The 20,535-nt window shown below is 38.2% G+C and overlaps 1 protein-coding gene across 7 annotated transcripts in view; it reads right to left on the reverse strand.

Moving 5' to 3' along the window:
- Positions 1-1,675: 1,675 nt before the first annotated feature.
- The window catches only part of LOC136837219 (muscarinic acetylcholine receptor gar-2-like), a 133,235-nt gene continuing 114,375 nt past the window's right edge, over positions 1,676-20,535 (reverse strand). For all 7 annotated transcript variants that reach the window (XM_067101899.1, XM_067101894.1, XM_067101895.1 and 4 more), the window contains 2 exons: positions 4,090-4,199; positions 1,676-3,906 (listed from right to left, as the gene is read on the reverse strand). In XM_067101899.1, the coding sequence (XP_066958000.1) occupies positions 2,596-3,906; positions 4,090-4,199 (1,421 nt within the window). In that variant the 3' untranslated portion in view covers positions 1,676-2,595. The remainder of the gene's footprint in view (positions 3,907-4,089; positions 4,200-20,535) is intronic.

Below are 20,535 nucleotides of genomic sequence, written 5' to 3' on the forward strand. Positions count from 1 at the left end.
ATCATAGCTGGGGATGCAGTTTCAGAATGAACCCTACATCTGGATGCTCCGCTGATGGAATCATAATTATGTTGTTAGTTTACTGGGACAACTATATTTTGCCAAAAGGATTTTTGAGCACTTGTTAAAAGCATGGAAGGAATGGTAGACCTTTCCGATGTTACTCGAGTTCCCTATAAAAGAGAAACTGTTCAGCTGATAAAAAGAGTCCATCTGGTATGTGGGTGCGGTCGTTTGGGAACTGGATTCATGAGATTCACTGACAGAAATCACAAGGTGGATCCATGAATATGAAATCAATGGGATGATATATCAGAAGATCTACCTTATGCATTCTGCTTTCTCGGATGTAGGAAATTATGGCTGCAAGTGCAGGTTTGAAATGACCACAAGACTTCCGTTTTGTAATCACCCATACTCCTCACGAGATCTTTTGCGATTCAAATACTGCCAACAGTAAGTACAACGCCATGGAAACCAAATTAAAAGACTAAAAAAATTGACATTGTTTTATTATATAGTACAACTGAAATGATCAAAACACGGATACATGCACACATCTCTGAGAAAGAAAATTGCCACTATCGAAGTCCACACCAGATATACAAATGTTAATAATAGTAAATGTGTAGAACTCTCAATGCCGAGAACAGGAGTAATTTTGTATAAGGTCCACAATAACATATCAATAGAATGTAAGACTTTATAAAAATGTATAAAAAGCTTTCGAACCCTACCCTGGGTTCATCTTCAGTCCAACTGAGTAATCATAACATAAAATGTGACGAGGTAAACCTCTGAAAAGATGACGTAAAGAATGGGTGGCGATAGTGGTTAGCTCCTCCAACGGTCACGTCAATGAAGGAAATGGTCAACCGCCTAACTAGGTCATTTCATCTCCTCTGTTTATATTTCTGGCTGCTCTCCTTCCTACTCGATCTTCACACAGGCTGTTGCGATGTTGCACGTAATCCCTCCGGAGGAGGAGTCTCATGGAATACAGGTACGGACTCCCAGGTGTTGCAAAGTACCTGTAAAGGGGCAGGAGAGGCAGAGGCAGCATCAGGCGAAGGAAAGACAGAGCCTGTCCCAACACTAAAATCTTTTACGGACGTCCTAAATATGTAGGCTAATAATTAGCCATAGGGTCCTCGTTAACAAACGACTTGTTTCCTTTAAAAGATTCCTCCGCGTTTGTACCGGCGCCTTCTACTAATCGTCTTATGTTTACATAAGAAATAACAATAACGATAAACATCCCATAGTTCCAGGAGTTTATGAATCACCTTGTAAAGACTGCAAGGGGAAATATTTTGGGGAAAGTAGACGGGGACTAACTACAAGCTTGGGGGAACATAAGCGAGCATTTTCCCTACATTCACAAAACAGCGCAATAGTAACTCATGCAATCAACAATAATCACAGATCTGACTGGAATGGTGCAAGTATCATTTTCAAAAGTAACAATGTAAACATAAGACAATTAGTAGAAGGCGCCGGTATAAACGCGGGGGAATCTTTTAAAGGAAAAAATCGTTTGTTAACGAGGACCCTATGGTTAATTATTAGCCTACATAATTAGGACGTCCGTTAAAGATTTTAGTGTTAGGACAGGCTCTGTCTTTCCTTCGCCTGGTGCTGCCTCTGCCTCTCCTGCCCCTTTACAGGTACTTCACAACAGCCGGGAGTGAGTCCGTATCTGTATTCCATGAGACTCCTCCTCCGGAGGGATTACGTGCAACATCGCAACAGCCCGTGACAAGATCGAGTAGGATAGCAGCCAGAAAAATAGTGAATGTTATAGGGAAATCCCGCACATGATAAATTCAGATGGTTGCTCATTACATCTGCCATACCCGATTGAAATTACGTATCTTAAATCATCAACGAATCTAAATAATTATGTTGATAAATGAAACTTGATGAAATGAAATGGACATTACACTGAGGTAGAAAGTAAAAGGCTGTTTGGTGCGAATTTGGTTTAGCTTTGAGAAAGCTCTCGTGCTGATTTTTTGTGAAAAATATCTGAAAGACAGACATTAATCATTTGTACTCAACCAGAATCTTACTGGATGTTAACGACAGCTATATATATATATATATATATATATATATATATATATATATATATATATATATATATATATATATATATGAGAGAGAGAGAGAGAGAGAGAGAGAGAGAGAGAGAGAGAGAGAGAGAGAGAGAGAGAGAGAGATGACCAAAGCCTGAAAGTGTTAAGTCCTAAATCTGGAGTAAAATTGCCAAAATATGCCATTTAATGGATCACATAAATACATTATACACATTATCAATTTCATGACTCATGCTTCCTTTTGACGAACCTTAACGTTAATTTATCGCTCAGAGTTCTTCATCCCATACAAAAGGAACAATGTAATATGCTTATCCATTAGTGTTACGAAATTTTCAGAGGAAACAAACTTTAACCTGAAACAACTGCCTGTTTGTCTATCACAGGAAGCAGACGCATTTGCACATTTCCAGGTACATTGTTCGTAAGTACTGTAACGATGCAATTGAAATGACGCTTAAAAAAACTCCCGTGTGCTATCGTGTAAATTGAAATCTTACAGTTTTGGTTTTTCTTTTCTTGCAAAAACGCCTTTGAACTTCTCTGATCTGATTCTGAACTCACTATATCCATAAGCATAGAGAAGAGGATTTGCAATGGAATTAGCAACAATGGCAATGAAGAGAATAGTTTGAAGAGCGTGCAACAGTGCTTTACTCTTCTCATTTTCAAGGCTGTAAATAAGGGTTCCCACGACGAAAGGCACATATGTAACTGTGAAAGACCCAATAATGAGGAACACAGTCTTCACAGCTTGGCACTTCTTGAAAAATAGCACTTTGTCTTTGGTGTCAGATACCACGCGGTTGAAGTACGCAAAGAGAGACCATCGAGCAGTCTCTGTGCCTTGACTGTCCTCCTCGTCTTCCAGATCACTGGAAGGCAAGGATGGCAAACTTTTGCTCGATTTGCTGGAATCTGACAATTGTTTTGAAGCATTCTGAAATGTGCTTTTTGAGTTTCTCTCCTCTGGTGATCTGCTGTCAGACAGAGATTGAGAATGAAGTCTAGCGTCATCTGTATCATTAGCTGAATTAGAACAAAGGGTGTCTTTGTTCGCAAAGGGAAAGTCATCTATCTTGCTATGCCTGTTTTCCTGGCTGATGTCTGGAACAGCGTCATTTTCTAAGGAAATGGAATTGTCTTCTTTGTATTGAGTGACAGTTTTCTCAGCATGTTCCATGTTCTCGTTAGATTTTAAATGATCTTTGGGGCACCCTTCTTCTTCTTCAACGTTTTCTATACTACACTGCAAATTTTCTGTGGGCAGATTTCTTTCAGCATGGCCAGCATTGTCTTCATTTCTCTGAAAGTCCTCCAGAGAAGGTAATTGCCCAACTTCATTCGAATGACGATTTCGTTGTAAATGAGAAATCATTTCCCCATCAGTTTCAACTAGCTCGTTCCGTGCTTGTGTTAGCATACTTTCATTTACTGTTACCGATCTGACACTAACAAGTTTTGTTGAGGCTCTGTTGTCCATTTCGCTGAGGCCAGGTAGTGAGGCTTTGTACTCCTGCATGGCTTGTCTCCTCATTCTTCTTCTTTGTGCCTTTGTAGCAGAAATGGCAGATGCATTAGTGACTGGTGTCAGGACTGTTGACTTGGAAGAAGTAGATTTGACACTTGAAGCGGAAGATGTTCTGGATTTTGTTGACTTTTTAGACATTAAAGACAGTCTAAAATATGAGGACTTACTTGCTTCATTGATTTTGTAGCTGCCTCCATAACGAGCTTTCTGCATCTTGATTGCTAAATATAGCAGAATACTGTAGAGAGACACAGCTACAGCATATGGAAAAGCAACCTGAAAAAAAAGAGAAAATAAAAATTTCAGGACAGGTATCAGAAAAAAAAGGCTCCGAAGTCATTTTGCATGGCAGAGACTTGTCTCTTTTGTGATATATAACACGAAATATTATCCAGAGATGATGAAAGATGACTTTGACAGCTGCAACAGATAGAGAGAATGATGACAATCTTAACGCACAGCAGTAACGAAGAAAACTATGGCAAAGTTTTTGGAGACCACCTGGGCGAAAATGCACCTTCCACACGTCTCTTCCCAGTCCACAAGCATTCCCATTGCTGGAAGGCATCCTGAAAAAAAAAAGTAAAAAGAAAATTTGTAATTCTAATTTAAATTGTAGTTGATATGATCACAGGCTGCAACGCTACACACAAACACACAAACAAACACACACACCCACACACACATACACATACCATGTTTGAAAGATGATTGATTCCATCTAGATGTGCATGGGGATTCCTCATCGAGGTCTCACTCCTGTGTTATTTTCAGCTACCATATAGTTGTATTTACTTTCATGGATCTGTAACTTCCCACGGCTGTTGTTCTCTCCCAACACCCGAGCGTAACCTACTGCATTCCACTGGCTACTAGATACATAATACACTGCTTAGACAGAGTGCCAATGCTTTGAACAGTATGTCCCCAATAACTCACCCTTGGTCGGGATACGAACCAGGGTCCTCTGGCTAGTACTGCTAATGCTAATATTACCACTTACGCGAGACCTGCGTCAACTGACAGGGAATGATCTTTCTGAAAAAAGAGTTGAATTCACGTGAGAGGTATCACATCGAGTGGAACTGTTGAGAGGTACCAGTCAGGAATCATCGAAGCGGGACAGGTGGTCAGACGACGACAGATGGCTACTTTCTATAGAACATAATATCACTCCTTTGCTTGGCGGGAAGATTTTGTCACTTTTCCCCTTATAAGTTTTCTTGTCTGTCATGAGTGAAACTTTCATTTGATGGCAAATACTGCTTTATCGTTACAAATGTACAATGTAATTTCCTTTATTTAATAATTTAATGTAGGAGGTTTTTAATATCTATAAACATATGGGAAAAATTGTCACCGAATCTACTCTGTCTGAAAGGCTTTTACTGAGGACAGCAAGATGTCAGTTAATGAACAGAAAGCAGTATCTGTTTGTTTGTCTTGCCGGAAAACTTGGTTGTCTCTGAACCTAACTATATCATACTTCTGTAAACTAGCAACTTCTGTTATGGTGAAAGTTCATCCTCCGTCATACATTTCAATTTGAAATCACCTGTAACCGTGACGAATAAGTAATGTACCATAAATTTCCATGAGGATGAAGTGATCACCCAGCTGCCTCGGGAAAAACCTTACTAAAAGTTTCCTGTTAAATTAGAACTGAATCACAGGTGGTCGTGTGAAAGAACTGGCATTACAAAGGAACTGTCATAGTGGTACAGATAACACAATTAATGTGGTTAAACTGAGAAACTAAAAGAAATTTCTTTGTTGCTTACTGAACCACAATTAGCCTTCGTTGAGAAATCTTGCTCGTGGTGTGCATGAAACTTTTGCCATTTTACATGCCTCTTCTCACGCCTCCTCTACCTCTTCTCGTCAGCAGTCCTCGGTGACTGTCTACAGAGTCTTATGTCCTGGGAACTTTCTTCCTAATTATATATTATGCATTTACAGAGATCACACTCCACAGAGTCAGAGTCGTTCGACTGTCACCATTTTTCTTAAGGTGGCCTATTGAACGACTAACATGGGTAAAAATGGGCCTCCACTTTTGTCATTTAGCTTTCCCTTGAACCAGGTTCTCTGCAGCAAGGAGCACAAAATTCCTGAATGATCTAGGTTTAAGGTTGTTCAAAGGTCAAAACACTCTTCATATCATTTACACACACACACATATAGATAAATATATATATATATATATATATATATATATATATATATATATATATACATATAATATATATATATATATATATATATATATATATATATATATATATATATATATATATATATATATATATATATATATATATATATATATATATAGTATATAATATATATATATCTATATAGCCTATAAATAAATCCACCTCTGGAGCCTCGATGGCTCGGTCAGTAGAGCAGCGGACTCGGACTTCATAAGAAGTCTGTGTCGCGGGTTCAAATCCGCAGCCGGCCGGTCAGAGGGCGGACACTTTGCTATCCGTGTAGACACCCTGGGATTATGTATGTAATCAACGGATAGGTTTGCTGAAAGCAAATGGGTGTTACAGACTAATACACACACAAACAAAGCCACTCCAACATCTTCTAAAAACATAACAGACGCCCTACACGTCCCGAACTGTCGGCCTAAAACTGCTCACGTCTCCTCGCTGCTGGGAGAAAGGGAGCTAGGGATTTGGCACGATACATATACACATGTGCTACCGGGGTCTAAGCGATGTCAGGCAGGGCAGCCGATCGAGGCTACGGCCTACCCCAACACCAAATCAAAGTCCTTCAAAAGAAGGCATCGTGCTTACCCCATATGAAAAATGGAAAAAAAGCATGTTAAAACGAAGATAGTAATAACCACTTCTCGAAATCTTCACACTTTTTGGATATGCTGTCACTAAAGCCTGAGACCCAAATGCAAGAATATGAAGACTTCCGATGTCCAGAGCAGGATTCAGACCATCATCCAGAGTATCAGAACGAGGTCACGTTGCCAGCCTGACCAAGTGGTCACATCGGCAATACGACACTGTTCTGATTCTTGCGATGCGGATTCGAATCCTGTTACGGACATGAGCATGTTTCACATTCTTGCATCCGTACCTAAGGCTTTGTAGTGACAATCGTATTCAAAAAGTGTGAAGAATTTGAGAAGTTAGGGGGACACTGTGGTTATTATAATTACATACGTATCAGGTAAAAACTGACCATTAAGGGCTTTGCATATATATAAATAATATAATATGGACAATCGATGAAAAACTGAGTGTAGGTCCGATCTGTTTCGTCTTTAAATCTATGACATTTCCGAGGGTTGATACATAGTGGTAGAAATTTGCAACACGTGCTAGGGGAACAGTACTAACGAACAGACAGACGTTGGAAATCAAATAGTCACACCCGAGAAGTGGGAAGAGGAAGTCGGCGGAACTGTACACTCGTTAGCGACTGAGGTCACGTTCTTTATCTACGACGTAGTACAGTATGTATTTGGTCAGGAAACGGAAATGTAAATATTTTCTTTGGTAAATTCAGTGAACTGGTCTCCTCATTAAAACCTCCTATGGGAATGGAAAATGACGGTAGCCTACCCTTTTTGTATTGCCCAGTAGACAGAACTAGTAAGGGGTGTACAAGTTGAATGAATCAGTACAGTCAATTAAATTCATTATTGAAACGGAATAGGGTGGTTACCTAGCCTTTTGGACTGCCTAACTCATGGAACTAGTGATGGGTTTTAATACAGTGTGTACAGAAAACCTGCCAATAATGCTGCCGATGTACAAGTTTCTCCTGGGCAAAGACTAAAGAAATCAGTTTTCATATCCATGTGTTTAAGAGCATTGCGTATTTGCAGCCCTGAATACACCGAGGATGAAATAGATATGATTAGGAACACAGGCAAGAAATTGAAATATCTTGATTCTTTGTAGGCAATGCATAAAAATTGGCGGAAAATATTTTTATAGTAGAACAATGAACTTACAAAACGAAAAACTTGCTTGTACTGCCATATAAAAATTTCAAAGATATTCCCCATCTACTTAAAAATTTTGGAATTAACGTAGCATATAAGAACAATATTGCATAAAACAAGCTCTTATAAAGAACTTTCCCGACAATACTCAAGGATGAGTATATCAAATTCCATGTAAGTCCTGTGGTAGCTTTTATATTGGTCTAACTGGATAAACATTGGTAGAGAAAATAGAACATCATAAAACAGGCATAAGATATGCGCAGGTGAACGGTGGAATTTCCACACATGCCACAGGAAACAATCGTACAGATTTGGCATGCACAGAAAAAGATAGTTTACTCCAATAATGTATTAGAGGGAAGTGTTTCAGAACCAAGTTTTATAGAAGAAGGCTTTTGTAAAAATGAACGTCAGTCCTTTTATTTCAAAAGATATATGTAAAATGTATAGATTTTAAGCTAAGTAGCTGGTAGTTTGCAATGGACAAGGGAACAGGTGTGACACCATACGCAAAAATAACCGGACTGGTAAATAAAATACCTGACATCAGCCACTATCGCGTGTATGATCCCTATTGTCCCGCTTCCCACCTGTCCAGTGTGAGTATTTGGTTTCCAACGGTCTGAATGTTCGTTTGAACTTATATTCACATTGTAAATTTTTACCACTGCGTATCAGTCCTCCGATATTGTCTTAACTTTAAAGATGAAGCCGGTCAAGATTTACACCCAGCGTTTAATTTTCCCTGTGGTTAGAGTTAAGTATACCTTAGTTTTACCAGACCACTGAGCTGATTAACAGCTCTCCTAGGGCTGGCCCGAAGGATTAGACTTATTTTACGTGGCTAAGAACCAATTGGTTACTTAGCAACGGGACCTCCAGCTTATTGTGGAATCCGAACCACATTATAGCGAGAAATGAATTTCTATCACCAGAAATAAATTCCTCTAACTGAGCTTAAGTTTAATAATAAACAGGACAGTGAGAAGACCAGTAATCATTTCTTCTATTTATTTACACCAATCTTTCGGGAATCCTTTCCCATCTTCAGGGCATTAACAGAAGTAATTTTTGCAAAATAAAAAAGTATGCTAAAATAAGCTAATAATTATAAGAAATCTAGTTTTGTAATATAACATTCATTAAGCTAAAAGTAAAAAAAGACTACAAAGTGACTTTAAGCTAATTTACTTTAAGCTTAAAGTCACCTTGTAGTCTTTTTTTTAATTTTAGCTTAATGAATGCTATATTGCAAAAACTAGATTTCTTGTAATTATTAGCTTATTTTAGCATACTTTTTAATTTTGTAAAAATTAATTCTGTTTATAGCCCTGAAGATGGGAAAGGATTCCTGAAACATTGGTGTAAATAAAAAGAAGAAATGATTGCCAGCCTTCTCACTGTCCTGTTATTATTATTATTATTATTATATATATATATATATATATATATATATATATATATATATATATATATATATATATATATATATATATATATATATATATATATATATATATATATATATATATATATATATATATATATATATATATATATATATATATATATATATATATATATATATATATATATATATGTAATTCTAATAGCCACAATGCCCTCTTAATCTTCTCGAATTCTTCGCGCTTTTTGGATATGCTTGTAACTACGAAGCCGAAAATATCCAGACGGAAGAAATTGAAGAGCCTGTGAATAGCGGTCGCGAGAATCAAACCCGCGTTACCATATTCACACGTTGCCGACCTGGCTACGAGAAGGATAAAAGTTTTCGCCTCTCGTTACATACATATATTCAAAAAAGTCGAATTCAGAGATATTTTGTTAAGAGGGCATTGAATAGACCCAGAATTACATATGTGTCTGGTAAAAGGACAAGTAGATTTTTATATTTTCAGCCCAAAAGCATAAAAATGATTGCCTACTTGGCTACGATGGTGAGGATGGGTCTAATCCAGCTCAATGCAAAATATATCTGAAAACGACAGGCTATATGTTGTAACGAGAGGCGATAGACTTTTATCCTTCTCGTAGCCAGGTCGGCAACGTGACCTCCTTGTGAATATGGTAACGCGGGTTTGATTCTCGCGACCGCTATTCACAGGCTCTTCAATTTCTTCCGTCTGATATTTTCGGCTTCGTAGTTACAAGCATATCCAAAAAGCGCGAAGAATTCGAGAAGTTAAGAGGGCATTGTGGCTATTAGAATTACATATGTGTCTGGTAAAAGTGACCAGTAGATTCTACATATATATATATATATATATATATATATATATATATATATATATATATATATATATATATATATATATATATATATATATATATATATATATATATATATATATATAGAGTAATACCCTGAACTTGTGAGATTCAAGTTGCGTGAATTCACAGGCACACAAATTTTTCATTGGAACTTAACTAATGGTCATACATAAGTTTTTCACGGACATGCAAACATTTGCAAACACTGAGAAACCCTGCAAAAGTGTTTATGTTTAATTTTTCATGTAATTTATAAGTTTTCAAGCATTTATGTGTAAATTAAATAACATTGAATATTAAAAGTAATAATTTCTCTCTCTCTCTCTCTCTCTCTCTCTCTTTAGTGAGATGAGAGAATTTTTGTGGTACATGTATACAGGTATGTTTATTTGTTTTGTATGATAAATAAACTTTTTACCTACTAATAAGTACTAATTTTCAAATATTAATAATAATAATAATAATAATAATAATAATAATAATAATAATAATAATAATAATAATAATAATAAAACTGTAATTATAAAATCTGTATAATTTTAAACAAACAAATTCTTCCCCTCATCTTTTGTAAGAGGGTGAAGGCAAAAGCTGTCAGACATGTCATTTAACATGACAAGAAGGGGGAGTGTTGCTGATCAGTAGTCAAATGTTTCTTGTAATTCTCTCTCTCTCTCTCTCTCTCTCTCTCTTGTTCGTAGTTAGCCAACCTACATATTACTGTTTCTCTGTATGTCTTTAACTGTACAGTAGATAATTTTAAATTGATCTAATTTTACCTGTACCGTTTACAAACTGTAAATGTTCCATTCTAAAACATAGAGACAAAGAGCATTTCAGAACAAAAAGAAAGAGACAGAATATAGAAGTTTTTAAAAATGAGGTTGAGAAGACTTCTAAAAATAAATTGGTGGAACGGGGGGAGAGAGAAATAGCATACTAATCTTCACACACCCCTATATTCTTATGTTAATCATTTATTTCTTTTTTTAAGGGTAGCCTAATGTATTAAACTAACTTTTAAATGAAGTTACAGTAACTTTAATTTCATTTAAAAGTTAGTTTAATACTGAATTTCCATCTTTTGATAGCTAATGTAGGAATAACTTCTCTCTCTCTCTCTCTCTCTCTCTCTCTCTCTCTCTCTCTCTCTCTCTCTCTCTCTCTCTCTCATGTTATTCTCTCTGTCTCCTTAACAATTCATAAATAATTTAAATTGATATTTCAAGAAAGGACAATCTCTCTCATGTCTCTATTCTCCCAGTCTCCATAATAAGTGATAAATAATTTCACTCTCTTAAGTAAGGGCAACCCTTATCTCTCTCTCTCTCTCTCTCTCTCATACATAGTTAGCGCTCACACATTTTTACAACTTATTAATTCTCTGTATGCCTTTACCTGTACTGTAGATAGTTTAAATTGATCTAATTTTACCTGTACCGTCTATGAAGTGTAAATGCACTCGTGTAGCAAATACGTTCTAAAACATAGAGACATAATAACTAAGAGTTGTATTAGCCAAAATAAAAAACATTGTTTGTTCATGAAAAAGCATTTCAGAACAAAGAGAAAGAGATGCAGAATAAAGAAGTTATTAAAAAGAGGTTGAGACGACTTCTAAAAATAAATCGGTTGGAAGGGGAGAGAGACAGAAATTCTCTTCCAACACTCTATTTTTATGTCGACCATTTCTTTTTTTAGGGGTAATGTATTAAGCTAACTTTTAAATGAAATTACAGTAACTTTAATTTCATTTAAAAGTTAACTTAATAATTTGGGAGCATGGTTAAAGGTCATATTTAGTGTTTAAACTTTAGAAATAAGCATTTATTAGCATTTTTAGAGACCGTGCCAAACTTACGCGAAAGTTAGCCCTGCATGAGGGGTTCTGGAACCTAACTCATGTAAGTTCAGGTATGATTGTATATATATATATATATATATATATATATATATATATATATATATATATATATATATATATATATATATATATATATATATATATATATATATATATATATATATATATATATATATATATATATATAAATATATATATATATATATATATATATATATATATATATATATACACTATATACACATATATATATATAATATATATATATATATATATATATATATATATATATATATATATATATATATATATATATATATATATATATATATATATATATATATATATATATATATATATATATATATATATATATATATATATATATATATATATATATATATATATATATATATATATATATATATATATATATATATATATAAAATCACAGGAAGCAAGTAGTTGCTAAAAGCTCTGATCAGTCGTCAAAAGTGGGAGAAGGACAGGCATGTCGAAATCGCATGTACTTTATTACAATCCACAGACATTCTTGGATCACAGTTGTCCTATTTTCATGGTTAAAAAGATGAACAAATTAATAAAAATTAAAACTCCATAGACAAAATGCAAATAGTTATAAAAATGAATAAATCTACGGTGTCATACGGAAGAGAAGGCACACCTATGTGTTATGCAATAGAAAGTCGAGTGCCTAGGGAGGGCACTCTGCAGTCGCAGGAGAACTCACGACAGGTATAGCGGTATGGCAGAGTTCTGACTGGGAGTTTAACTGGAGAACAATGAGTTTAATAAATAAGATTCAAGAATTGTAAGGAAATGGTTGTTTGGGGCTCTTCCCAATATCTTAGAATCATCGTAATTCATTTTATCTTTATCATTATGTAAATAATATTGCAAGTTAGAGAACTCAGGATTCAATATATTGATTCCCCATACCCTTGGTGAATAAATCCCAGACCCAGATATGACCCCATTACAGTGATTTTGCAACTTTTTTCGTTCATGGTTAATTTTAATTACATTACCACAACATTGGTCTATGGACGCTGACAAAATTCGCAATCAACAAAAGCCATCAGATGGAGAGTTTTGAATTTCATACGCTACTGCACAATGTATGAACACAAATATTTGATCTGTGTAACTGTCTTTTTTTTAAAACCAGCACGTTCATCTTTGAGCTTTTTATCAATTCCTTCCTCCAGACTATAGAGAATTATTATATTATATACCTGCATTACAACTAACATCTGTGCATATCCTCTATAATTACCACTTTTAGTCAGGTTAACGTATTTTTAGTATGGCTTTCAGCGAGGTCCTTCTAATATACTCTGAGAATATAATTTGAAGGATCTTGGCTTTCAGCAACCAGTCATTAGGTCTTCTTTCCTTATTCCAAATCAGTGTCATTCCATTTTCAACTAAAGTCATCTCTGCAGTGATTTCATCATAACCTGTATTTACTGCCGCCTAAGATTCTTTATTATATAATCCGACTGAAAAACTGTGGATTTATTTATAAGCCCATTCCGGTCTTCACCCACACCTGGCATATCAGTCAAATTATCCCCTCACATCTTTTATGCGTGATCTCAGGTTCCGGTTCCTGGTTCCTAAGCGCTCACTCCACAAACAGTTATCAGCACACTACACTATCCGCGTGAGTCGCAGATCTTTATTCCCTTGTTTTTTTTTTTTTTTACAATTTTAATCGTCTTTAGTTTTACTTTATTTTATAGCAGTGTCTTTCTTCTTCTTCTGATGTTAATATTTACCCTTTCCTCCTTTTGTAACGTATTTTTCACGTTTTCTTTTTGCCCATGGCTATTTCATTAATAGTTCTGTCCAAGTATTCTCTCTTATCTCTTCTTGATCCTCGTTTAACTCTATTATCTGGAGTTGAGTATTTAGCATATTCTTAGCATTCTTCATCTCATCCTTGAAATTTGCCAGCTTGTACCTTTTGCCTTTATCTACCCCTTATTGTATCCTAGGTCTCATCCAATATCCTCTTTCCAGAAGATTGAAAACATTCTTCATGTTAAACCAATCCTCATAGATTAACTGCTTCTCCTCAGCTATGGCTCCTTAGAACTGAAAATCTGTCTGGACATTCAGGTGCAAAACCATTTTGAAGTTCATCTTCAAGAAGCTTTACTGTATCAAATCAAGATACTCTTATCTTTGTTGTTAGGTGCTTTTAGTTTCTGCTCTATTGGGGCAATGAGTTAATGATCACTAACTACATCACATCTGCTCATCTGTAGCTCCTGACATTCCCTAGCGCTCTTTTTCTCTCTTGATTAATTGTTGTGTGACCAATTTGGTGCCTATGACTGCCATTGGGAGATGTCCAAGTGTAATTGTGGATGTCATTTTCTTGGAAAAGTGTAACTCCTGTCACCAAGTAGTACACTAATCAAGATTCCCATTCGTTCTCATTTGAAGTATATGGTAAGCCAACAAATACAGAAATGTACATTCATTATTTATCCTATCATAGTTTCAGTGTAAAATCTAATGTGAACATGTCTAGTTGTGCAGACCCTTAGAATTTGTGACCCTTGTTGCACTGATAAAGAATTTGAACACATAACTTCAGTTTCCCTTAAACTGGGTTACCCAAAGCATTTCATCTCCAAAGCATTTTCTAGAGCAAAAAGTAATTATTAAACGCCTAAAAGCAAAAATAAAGATAAATTTAATTTCAGCAACACACTAGTCCATCCACATCATCAGTCTTTATCTCCAAATAAAAAATTCATAGAATATAATGTCTTATTTTCCAAAAGTATGAAAATAACCTTTAGTCATACGAATTCTGAAGGTAGTCAGGTCACTAGAAATTAATGCAAGAATAGTCTTAACCATAAGGATAAAGGCATTTATTCAATATCTTGTAAAGATTGAGATAGACAGTACTGTGGGGAAACAGGCAGAAGCCTTCGGGTTTGCTTGGAATAACATAATTATTATTGTATGTATAACAGGATCCCAGAAAAGTATGGTAGCAACTATAGCTCAGTTTTGGATCATAGGGTGGGTTGGTTGAGTCTTTCCAGCTATCTAAATCCTGTGATCTACTTTACAGAAGCAGTGTTGTAGGCAAACTTAGGGTTATGAAAGGTTTAATAAATGATTTTAAGAGTAACAAGTCTTTCTCTCAAGAAAATTCTTTCACTGATAAGATGGTATGCTTAGCTGCCAAAATAAACTTTAATTCCTTTTCTATTGCTTCTCCTCCTTTCGCTGCCTCTTTATACAGGTATCTGAAAACCACAGAACTGCTTCGAGAACTATCAAACAACTGCTAAGACCAACAATTTTGGATACAAGCAATCAGAAAGACAACCAGCACGCACACCTCCACTAGATATGGTGGTCTTCAAGAATTGCTGGTAAATTAATGCATGATTCTGCAGATACATCAAAGGCAAACAAGAGGCCTTGTCATTGTTCTTTCTCATTTTCTTTTTCTCTCTCAACAAGTTTTCTAAAATTTATAAAACATTTTTTTGTTTATTAAGGATGAAGAGCCAACTGACGAAGTTGGCAAAATCTTCTTCAACCATTCTGACATCACAAGACAGTGATGGTATTTATTAAATCATTTCATTTTAAGAGTAATGTTACAAATGTACATGACAGCCATCGTCGCCTTGTGGAATAACTGCTGAGCATGTAAGGAGGGCAATTGCAAGGGCAAAGAATGGGAAAACACCAGAGGTTGATGGGGATACAAGTGAGATACTGCAGCACAGTAGTAGAAGTGTGATTGTGATCATGCAGCTAACCAAGTAAGGAATGTCTGGATGAGGAAAAGTTTCACAGAAATGAGTGACAGGGATAATGGACCCTTAGTATAAAAGTAAAACTAAAAGTGGTTGAAACAGGCTGGTAGTGGTCACCGATCTTTCTACACCTGTCATTGACTGCAATGCGTGACCAAACACCAACCGGTCAGCGACTGGCCAACTACTTGTTGGCCACTGGAAGAAGAACAACTGCCCACTGGTTGGCCACCCATCGCTTATTGGCTACCAATGGTTGCAAGAGTGGTCACCTGTGGTTGCAGTCCTGGTCACTCGCTTCCCAGACACAGATTGACAACAACTAGTGGCAGCTCCTTTCACTTTTGGCAACTATTGGGTGACCATATATACCCTCTGACAGCCAACCTTTAACCCAGAATATTAGAGTTCCTCCACTAGGTAATAATTCCTATATTGTGGATGTTAAGATATTCAGGGCTGAACCCAATACCTTCTCTTCCTCTGTCTTTCCACTTTTCTTTCATAATGGAGGAAAATGGACAAGGCAATAGCACCCTCTTGTTGTTTTGCTGCCAGTCATGCCAAGAGCAGAAACTGGTTGAGTGCTATGGGAATTTCCATCCTTGTGTTGTTTACTTGCCAGAAGATGGTAGTGTTGTGTGGTTGATTAGATAGCAGGGACTGTACAGTATATATATATATATATATATATATATATATATATATATATATATATATATATATATATATATATATATATATATATATATATATATATATATATATATAATAGTACAGTGGTCACTGACCTCCTGATGACTGATGGGCCACAGCACACTGTCTAGTGGAGACCAATGATGACTATCAAACACTGTAAACAACTGGATAGGGGGAGATGGCTGACTAGTAAAAATAGTGACAGTTGCCAACCTAATGTGACCAGTGGGCCCCCATTAATCACCCAGTGTACATTTATTATTTGACTAGTGGGTGCCTAGTCGTCTGATGTCTCCAGCCAGTGGCAGACTGACAGCAGATCAATGGCTGACTAGTCGCATGATGGTGGACGACTGAGTGCCCCTCAGTCACCTACTGGTTGCCCACTGGTTGACCACCGGTTGTATGACTGGTTGCTCACCTAAAAAGAAAAAAATATTCAATGGTCGAACACTGGTCACTGGTTTTGGAGGTTGTAGGGGGTCAGGAGTTGGTTGTAAGCCGTGTTTGACAGAGGATAAAGAGAGATGACTGAGACTGACAGGAGAAGAATGGTGTGGATTTTTGACAGGTGAAGAATGGTGTGGATTTTGAAAAGTGTGAGTGTGGAGATCAGGTGTTTGTTTTAAAACAGTTATGTGAGGAATTTGAAAATTAAGGGAAAGTAGTGAATGTGACATAAATGGACCTAGAAAAGGCTTATGAAGGATACAATACTGAGCTAGAGTGGATGGTGCTGAGGGTGTACGGAACAGAAAGTAATTTGTAAGAGGTGATTAAAAGTTTTATCATGGAAGTGAAATGAAGCATTAGTTTGGATGCACAGTTGGGCAAGGTAGGGTTGATGGGAAAAATTAAAGACAGGACATTAATTATGTTGCAGGTGCCAAGCTGAGGGATGGGTAAATGAGTTATGACTGGATTGTGGGATGCATGATGTTTGCAGATGACACAGTACAGATTAAGGATAGTAAAAAAAATGCAGAAACTACGAAATGAGTTTGTATGCAAGCAGTAAAAGTTTAAAGCAAATCAGAGTAAGTGGCAGGGATACAAAGATAAATAGAAATGAAAATATAGACTATTAGATGAAAGTCAATGAAGTTTAAACAGATGTATGATGGTGGGATGAAAGGAGAGGACAGTCAGAGGTTAAGCTAGGACAGTAGCAGTGAATGTGCCACGGACTGGAGGAGACTTTGAGGGTGCATGGAAGCTAAGGTGAGCCTACTGTCCTTTAAGTGAAGCGAGAATGTTCAATACAAACGAATAAAAAAGGTTGAATCTGTCGAGGTGAGTGTTTTACAGAGTATATTGAGCAAAAGAAGAACTAGCAATGGGAGAAATGCATGCTGTGGAGGACTATAGGGTGCATGTAAAAGTGTATAATCCAAAGCCATAGAAGGAGGAGAAAATGAAGACCCAGAAAGCACTGGATAGAATGTGCAATAGAAGCACTGGAAAGTAAAAACTCTTAATACCAAGAAAAAGAGAGCACGTGTGTAAGATAGCAGTTATTGGCACACTGTCTTCTTGGCTCCGTAAAGAGTATTAAATACAAACTATAAAATACAAAAGCTATAAAACACAAAGCTATAAAACAGAAAATTTGGAAACAACCGGATCGAACCATGAATTACGATTTGTTATAAGAACTTTGAAATTAGCACATGATCAGAGTAGCCCCTACTTTAATATATGGTAGAGTCTCTCTTGATTATGAGACAGAACATTACAGAACCTTCATGGATCTGGGGAAGGAGGCAGGTCTCACAGGACCAGAACTTACCAAGTGGGTCAAGGAACAGATGGATGACTTGGACAAGCAAGAGAGGGAAGAAAGAGTGGAACAGCAGAGTTATGAAGCAGAACAGAGGAGGTATGCTGAGGAACAGAGGAAGTGTGAAGTAGAACAGAGGAAGTATACTGAGAAACAGAGGCAGCTGGAAGACTCAAGAGAAGAGCGGAGAAGACAGCATGAATTAGCCCTCAAGGAAAGTGAGCTAGCCCTCAAAGAAAAGGAGCTCAAGCTGGAGAAGGCTCAAAGGGAAAATGCGGATGCTATGGCTATCCAACAAGCCTCCAACCCCACACCTGCTGCGCCAAATGCTCCGATCTCAAGCATTAATTCCCTAGTCCCCCAAGTGGACTGAGGAAGAGCCAGAATCATGGTTGGAGGAAATAGAGTTGCTCTTTGAAAACTACAACACCACTGAGACAGAGAGGGTCTTAGTGCTCGCCAAGCACATGGAAGGAAAAGCTAAGGCAGCCTGGTAGAAGTTCGTAGGGCCATAATGAATGCCTACGAGATAACCCTGGAGAAATGGAGACAGCGGTTACGAGGTCTTGCCAAGGAAGTTGGCTGGTCCTGGACTGAATGGGCCTGTTGCAAGACCGAGTCTGGTACCTGCTGGTTTGACTCCCTGTTGTGCACTACCTTCGAGGACCTATTAAATTGGACCATGCTGGAGGATCTTTTCCAATGTGTGGCTGGGCCCCTTGCTGTGTATCTCAGTGATAATCAGACCGTCACACTTATGGAAGCCTGCTGTATGGCTGATTCATGGAAAACCTACAACCAGTCCCACAACACACCTCAGCTGCGCATAGTGCCACCCGGGTACCTCTCAGGCTCGAATCAACCAAAGAACAGACTGCCTAGCAAGCCTACAGTATGTGCACCCACTATAAAAAATTGGGGCACACTGAATCTGAGTGCCACTACAAGTTGGGTAACAATAAGCAGCCTTCTGCAAACAACCAGAACTCCTCTCCCTCTATGTCCACTCAACCCTCTCCACCAACAGTCACTGCAGGTCACCGAGCCCCCATCAAAGGCTCTTGCTGATCCGGTGGTGATGCTGGCCACTATAGTACTGGACAACTGGCCTGCCCAAATCATGTCCCAGCCACCAAGTTCATCAACTTAATTAGCATCTCACTCTCCTCAGCAGGGCTGCAGAAGATACTTTACCCTGAGAGACTGGATACAGAGTTCATCTCGGTGGCACCCCTTAATGGCTCTAGCCTGCCCGTGGCCCTACCGGTCACAGTAGACACTGCAGCCGATGTTAGCCTGATTTCCAGGGCCCAAGTGCCAGTCAGTGGAATGGTTGATGAGCAAACTCGGTGGGAGATGAAATGGGTAGAGGGCCACACCAGAATCATTCCCACGGTCAAGCTCCAGGTCATGACACCTTGGGGCAAGCTACCTCACTGGGTCGGGACCTCCTCTGGAGAAGCCCTTCCCCAATGCCACTTCACCACCATGCTACCTCCTCCGCAGAGGGCCCTACTCCAGGATCACCAAATCAAGGAACAGCCACTTTGACTGTTGTGCCACCACAAGAAGAAGAACCACCTTCCGCCCACTGATGTGGTCAGCAGAAGGGGCACACAAAAAAATTCTAGGCCTAGTCCTCCCTCTCCACGAAAGGATGGCCAGCAACAAGGTCCTCTGTCTCCACGAAAGGATGGCCAGCAACGAGGCCCTCCCTTTCCACGAAAGGACATTCAAGAGAAGCAGTACCGCTGTAGAGAATGCAAGGTAACAGGCCACTCCACTAATTGGGAGGGCTGACCAAATAAGCAATGCCCAGCGGACGCCCCAAATCAAGACTCTCCAAGAGGCTCTGACCTCCAGCTGGGACAGGAATCTCTGTCTCAGCCAAACTCAAGCCATCCGCAAGGTATTGCACCTCTGTACCCCTTGTCACGCATGCCTGACCATCAATAGCTGCCGGTGCCACTTGCAAGCTCTGAGCAGTGCCATGCTCAGTCCATCTCGGGCGTTCAGCCACCATTAAAAGAGGACCCTGTGCTAGATCCAGATCATGAGATGGATCCTCCTCTGGGAGATCCAGGACCCATCACTGCACTAATCTTAGCAACCTGTGAGCCTCCAGCACCCGACACATCTTCCTCACCAAATCCGTCCCCAGAGGATGAACCCCTGGTGGATCAAACTGCTACACCTTCTCTGGGAGACCAGGAACTGGCCTCCCCAGACGCAGAGGTTGAGACCGTTCTTGCTCTGGTTGTTGCAGCAGCCGGAGTAGGGAGCCCTCCTGTAGCCTCTGAGGTTACCCCTGACTTCGTGCCCTCTAGCCCTTCTGGCCTTTCCCCAGAGTTGGTGCCCTCATAACCTCCTAGGACTGACATAGATAGGCCTTGGAGGAACCCGAAGAAGAAGAAGGGGCAGAAGAGAGCCAAGTAGTTGCAAAAGCCATGAGCTCACCCTTGCACTC

Source organism: Macrobrachium rosenbergii, chromosome 58 (assembly GCF_040412425.1).
Source record: "Macrobrachium rosenbergii isolate ZJJX-2024 chromosome 58, ASM4041242v1, whole genome shotgun sequence".
In the NCBI taxonomy this organism is placed as follows: Eukaryota; Metazoa; Arthropoda; class Malacostraca; order Decapoda; family Palaemonidae; genus Macrobrachium; species Macrobrachium rosenbergii.